The 6,000-nt window shown below is 41.4% G+C and overlaps 1 protein-coding gene across 5 annotated transcripts in view; it reads right to left on the bottom strand.

The window, feature by feature from the left end:
• Nucleotides 1-538: 538 nt before the first annotated feature.
• Nucleotides 539-6,000, bottom strand: part of CDK5RAP2 (CDK5 regulatory subunit associated protein 2) — a 69,078-nt gene continuing 63,616 nt past the window's right edge. For 3 of the 5 annotated variants that reach the window (XM_088065660.1, XM_088065662.1, XM_088065661.1), the window contains 3 exons: nucleotides 5,123-5,261; nucleotides 2,149-2,195; nucleotides 1,223-1,878 (listed from right to left, as the gene is read on the bottom strand). In XM_088065660.1, coding sequence (XP_087921786.1) covers nucleotides 1,816-1,878; nucleotides 2,149-2,195; nucleotides 5,123-5,261 — 249 coding nt within the window. In that variant the 3' untranslated portion in view covers nucleotides 1,223-1,815. Of the gene's footprint in view, nucleotides 1,184-1,220; nucleotides 1,879-2,148; nucleotides 2,196-5,122; nucleotides 5,262-6,000 lie in introns of those variants that run through there. The other 2 variants (XM_014256299.2, XM_088065663.1) reach the window with 2 other exon arrangements.

Here is a 6,000-nt window from a genome sequence, read left to right as displayed (position 1 = left end):
CAGGAAACATTTGTTCCCTGTGAGGCCTGGCACAGGGTGCCTGGAGAAGCTGTGGAAGTACCCCAGGCCAGGCTGGACAGGGCTTGGAGCAGCCTGGGACAGGGGAAGGTGTCCCTGCCAGCCAGGGCTGCCATGGGATTTAAGGTCCTGTCCAAGCCTGCAGCCCCACGTGCTGTGCAGGGATCAGCCCCAGCTCCAGGGATGGGTGAAGTTCCAGGACAAATATAACCCAAATCCTGTATTAGGATCTCCCAGTGCTCGGATGCCAAGGGCAAATTTCATTGTACAGGGGGGATATCAGCAGCTTGAGGGGGAGAGAACAACGTGGTTTGTGTGAAATCAGTTCAATAAGGTCATGCTTGCACTACAGACTCTGCTTTTGTAACCAAAAATCACTTCAAATTATGGTCTTGTTAATGCTAAACTGAACTGTTTTCCCAGTTCACTTTGTGTCACTCAGGAAATAAATGATCTGATGTGGCTGCTCTGGTCAGTAATGCCCAAAGTCTGAGGTTTGAAACAAAATAACACAAACACATTTGTGATGATTTTTCATTTTAATTGTCTGATTCTAAGTAACATTTTCAGACACAGCATCAATCTAAGTACCTAACACAAAGTCCAGCATCAGGCAGCTTCCAGAAGAACCTTCCAGAGATGGTTAAAATGCTTTAAAATATTTAACATTTTTCACATTGCTAAAAAACAATGACAAATGGCAGAGTATTTTTTTAACCTACATTCTTTTAGCAGGAGAGAAACAATGGAAGGTGGATCACATTCTTATTTCTTTCAGGATCTGTTTAACTACAACAACAGTTTTATAACATGACAAGTACAAATATAAAATTTCAAATGTGCCAACTTAAAAAAATCTGGATTTTTCCTCAATACCTGCAGTACCTTGCTTCTGTAATAAATATTAAAAACCATCTTTACATTACAGAAAATGTTAAATAAGTTATTTACCAAAAGGTGTCTTTTTCATCCTTTTTTTTTTTTTTGGTCAAAGGCTGATTCCGTTAAAAGAGCTGAACAAACATTTTTTACATCAATAAATAGTAAGGCAGCACAAAGCAAACAACACTCAAAAAACCGGTCTCTGTTAGCAGAACTTTCTCCTTCAGAGAATCCTTTTTTTGCTGGTGTAGGAAGGTGATTTTTGATTCTCAGCTGGTGGAACCTGGTTAGAAAAGCACTAATTATTATTATTATTATTATTATTATTATTATTATTATTATTATTATTAATACAGTACTTCAGTGCTCTCAATTTGTCCCTACCCCATCCTGCTGCACAAGGATGCACAGAGAGCAGCTCCTGTGTTCATCAGATTTTATTAATTAAATAAATTTATAAATTAAATAAATAAATAAATTTATTAATTAAATAAATTTATAAATTAAAGTGATAAGACTTCTGTAAGCAGGAAGCTTGTTTTATGTCATCACTTTCTAACTCAGGCAGGGCTGAGAACAGCACAGCAGCTGCAGAGGGAAATGCTGATGCTGATGGGGATGAGGGAGAAGGGATGCATGGAAAAGGCTAGAGGAAAATTTAAGGAGGGGCTGGGAATTGTACAATTATTCAGAGGGGAGGGGTGTGAGGAGAAGGAGAGGATTTCAGAGGCAAGGAATGCATTGAATCCTTCTGGGAGTAAAATCTGAACCTTGTGGGAGAAATCACATCTGAGCAGTGATTCCTGAAACACTGAACACCCTACACCAGCAGAGAGCTGCTTCCAAAAGCTTCCCCTGTTGGGTCTCTGGTCTGAAAACAAAAGCTTCACCACTGCCTGGCAAAGGCTCCAGCTTTTAACAAGGGTGAACTCCTGCAGCAGGCAGGGTATCAGGCTGTGATCTCCTGGAAATGAACTGCTGGAAGATGATGACAGACATGAATATTAATCTAGGAAAAGCATCAGAAAGGAGAGGGTTTAGGTGTTTATGTGGTCAGTCATAAAACTCTTAATTCAGCCATCAAACACAGCAGGCTATTTATCACACTAAACTGCTGTCACCCAGGCTTGATTAGGTAGCAAACCTAAAGCAAACCAGACTAATTCTGCAAAATACTCCTGACACAGCACTGTGGATTTCTGACTAGCAGAGACCGAGGAACACAATGCAAACAAAAATTTTACTTACTTCCAGGTTTCCTCTAGCCTTCTTCAAGACATCATGTGTTAAAAGCACTGGAAAGAAAGAGGAGATTAAGAATACTGCAAATCTTTCTAAATGACCAAATATGAAATCATGTCTGAGCAGGAGGGTTCCCTCAGGACTGCAGGTCCAGAGCAGTGCCACCCCTGGAATGCCATTTTCTGCTGCTGGCCTGTGTTCCACAATCTGCTTTTCAAACTTAAGCATCCTGGAAGTGGTTTTGAAGTTTTTCTGCCACGTGAAATGGGCAAAGCTCAGCACTGCATGTACCACTCCAGATCTGCACGGCCCCTGCCACGCTCATCCCTCCATCCAAGTCACACAGGAAGATTTTCTGTTCATTTTAAAGGGAGGTGGTGCATGGTCTAACTCCAGTTTGATCCTTTAAGTATCCTCTTTGAGCTGGGGAGGGCAGTTAGGAGGGGGAGATGAGGATAGATGGCAAAAGGAGTCAGTTCAAGGACAAAGCAACCTCTCTGTGCCACGGGGAAATCAAAAACCAGTGGCCTGCTCTGAAGGGTTCCAGGTTTCCTCCATTCATCCAGCCCAGTCTGTCTCTGTGGGGCCAGCAGGAGACCTGTGAATGGAGGAGGGGGTGTTTCCAAACAGAAGTGGTATTTAGAAATGTCAGGTTAAATATGTGAGTCTCTAATCTATGTCAGCTCTCTAACTGCTGAAATGCACCACTCACAAGCACCAATTTGATATTTCTGTCTCAAAAATAAACAATTTAGCCATAATAAAGATTTTTCATTACAACGAGAAGCCAACAACTCCAAGGGTAAAGCTGTCACGAGATAATTACACCCTTGGCAGATTACTGCAATTTGGCACTGCATTGTTCCATGCTCAGAGGTTCAGATGAGGTTTATAAGCAATGAGCTCTCTCGCCAGAGAGAGCACACAGAAGACTCTGAGCCACAAGAATGTTCCAGTCTCTGCCTCTAAATATATTTAGGAATGTTCAGCTACATAACAGAGGGAACCTGAATATCCTCACTGGAGCAGGCAGGTAACAGGATGTGTGCAGAATGAAGGCAGGCAAGGTCACCTACTGCAGTGCTTTCCATTTCTTGCTAGAGAAAGAAGAAGGGAAGGAATCTCAAAACCAAGTGTAAGCAACCTGATAAAATCCAGCAGCTTCAGGTGGTCCCCCAGTTTTGCTGTAGGCTTGGCCAGGAATTTGTGTACAGATGCAAATTAGAAACATTTCTGAAATTGCTCTTTTAAGACAAAGGCAACTCGGCATCCATAATTCCCATAATCAATGAAACTTGGAGAAAATCACATCCAGGTCTTTTTGTGTGGCAGAGTGCTCTCTGCTCAGAGGAGCTCTGCTACTAAACCCATTTCACCTGGCAAACTACATTTTTCTAAATCAAAACTATTAAATTCAGCTGATGAGGAGAATTTGGGAGCTGTGCCACTGCTGGCACAGCTGCTGCTCTCCAAGCAGAGATTTGCATTACAGGGATTTCAGAAAATGCAGGTTTCAGTTTCTCAGCACCTCATTCAGAGGAGGTTGAATGCTCTGATAAAAAAGTGAGCACATTTAGGGCAAGAGGCACTGTTTGCTTTAGGGAAGTGTGGGTGGAGTGGCTCAGGGTAAATTCTGGCTAGAAGGGTAAATTCTCTGTGGACCTAGCTCTGAAATTACCCAGTGTGTCTGAGATGACATTGGAACTGGACAAACCAGACCAGTCAATCTACCTCAGGGACATTATTTGTAAAGATGTAATAGAATAGCTTTGATTTTCACATGACAACCCCAAACTGAGCTATTTGGCTCTACAACATGAACGAAACACAATTTATGACTTAATACAAGTAATTTGTACACATATAATAAAGCAATTTTGAAAGAAGTGACCAAACACCAGCCCATAAATGCTTGAAACAACAAAAATCTGCAGGCAGAAGATATATGGGCCTTAGATATAAAAATTACAGGCTATGGAGCAAAATAGCATTTATCACTCTACATTGCATTTAACTGACTTGAGTAACATATAATATTATGGATATTTTTATAACCTTGTATGGTGTGGAAAATTTTCCAGTCTAGATTAATTACTGATAGCACAAGTGCCACTCCATCACGGACTAATGAGCCATTCAGTCCCACCACTTCAGAGGAGACAAGAATGGATTTTTTGCATTTTTTTGTTTTTACAGATGAAAATGAACTCCTCCTCCCACAATTTCACAATTTCTCATATTTCAGAGGAGAGTTCCATTCAGATCTCTTCTGGTGAGTGATTAAAGTCTAAAGCAGCAGAGATGGATCTCTTCAAACAGACACCTGGCTTAACACAGCTACAATACTCCCTATGTCCCACTTGTTTTCATGTTTCCAGATAATTTTCTAGACGTGGCCACTAAGGGTGAAATAGAATTCCACAGCATGCCCTAATTTTTCTTTAAAAAAATTATTCATAGCAAGTTTTTGTTTCTCTTATCCTGAGCTTGTTTTCCTGCACTTCTTAGTCTGCTGCAGAGCACTGACAGAGCTCCTTGCAGGGCAGTACCTCAGAAAAATGTAAAAGCCTAATTCCACATTTATTAACACTGAGGCAAAATCACAATTTTGACAATGTCAAAAACTCTGGCTGAAAATGTTTACAGCAAACAGTAACTTTGCCTCTGTCTAGAACTGCTGTAAAAGAGAAACAAGAGTATCTAAAATGGAATAACCCAAGTAGGAATTAGTGGCAGCTGCACGGACTGACATTTTATCACTTTATTACACTTTATGGTTTGTGTAAACACATGATCAGCTTCCCATGATATCCTCTACAGCCTTTTGTACTTTGGGCAACTTCTGCCCACTGGAATGAGGCTCCATCAGTCCAGCACAGCCTCAGCCTGTTTGTCACTGGAGAACACGAGGGAACACCAATTTTAAAGGTAAAAATTCTACAGACATAAAATCAGAATCATTATTAAAGCACACACTCACACTGGTCAATGATGACTTTCTCCATGTTTTCCTTGAGCTGGTTTGTGGAGTGCAGGCGTTTCACCGTACTGTGCAACTTCTTCTCTTGCTCACACAGTTTCTTACGCAACCTAAATATTTCTGCTTTCATTCCTTCATCCTAAATTGAGAGAAGAAAGTAAGATATTAAACTACTTGCTGAAAGTATTTTCTGCACTGGGAATTGTTCAGTACCTTGGTGCAAGGACCCTCAAGCTTCCTTGGAGTACCAACAACTCAAAGGAGTGGAGGACCACCACTGAGTCCTGCCCTTCCCTCCTTCACACCCCCCATGATATGAGATTCTGTGACACTACAATTCTTAGCTGGAATTTAGTGCAAGTCATTTTTCTATTAGACTGAGCAAAGTCTATTAGACAGGTGCCTATTTTTGTTCTAATCTAGAAGAGATAAGGAAGGCCAGTGCCAAGGGATCAGTGCCCTGTCTGCCAGGTTCAGAATTCCAGCTTCCTCCTTGTGTAGTGGCTGATGCTGCCTTTAGCACAGGGCTAAAAGGCACTGGGACAGTTTAACTGCAAAATTATTTGACAGTATCATTGTGAAGGTTCAGTTTTCACCACCAATCCCAACAAAGTTCTGCTCAGTGACTTGTAAAACAGGACTGTGAGAAGCCCTGGCACATCAGTGTCACTGATTTGGGTCCTTGTGCAGATTTAAGCTTGGACCTTTTTTCCTTGTTGTGCCACTTGTTAAGTAATAAAACTTCTGAAATTTGCCCCCACTAGTTATCTCTGCAGAAGAACTGATTACTCACAACTGCTGTGGGGCTGCACAGAAGGCACTGAATGCTCAGAGTATTTCAGAATCCAAACTTCAAGAGAGAGAGAGAGCATTTAAGA

Source organism: Pseudopodoces humilis, chromosome 22, assembly GCF_049639895.1.
Source record: "Pseudopodoces humilis isolate 2021_Gansu_Grassland_sample_001 chromosome 22, ASM4963989v1, whole genome shotgun sequence".
In the NCBI taxonomy this organism is placed as follows: Eukaryota; Metazoa; Chordata; class Aves; order Passeriformes; family Paridae; genus Pseudopodoces; species Pseudopodoces humilis.
The sequence above is the reverse complement of the archived record's forward strand: the minus strand, read 5'-3'. Positions and strand labels throughout refer to the sequence as shown.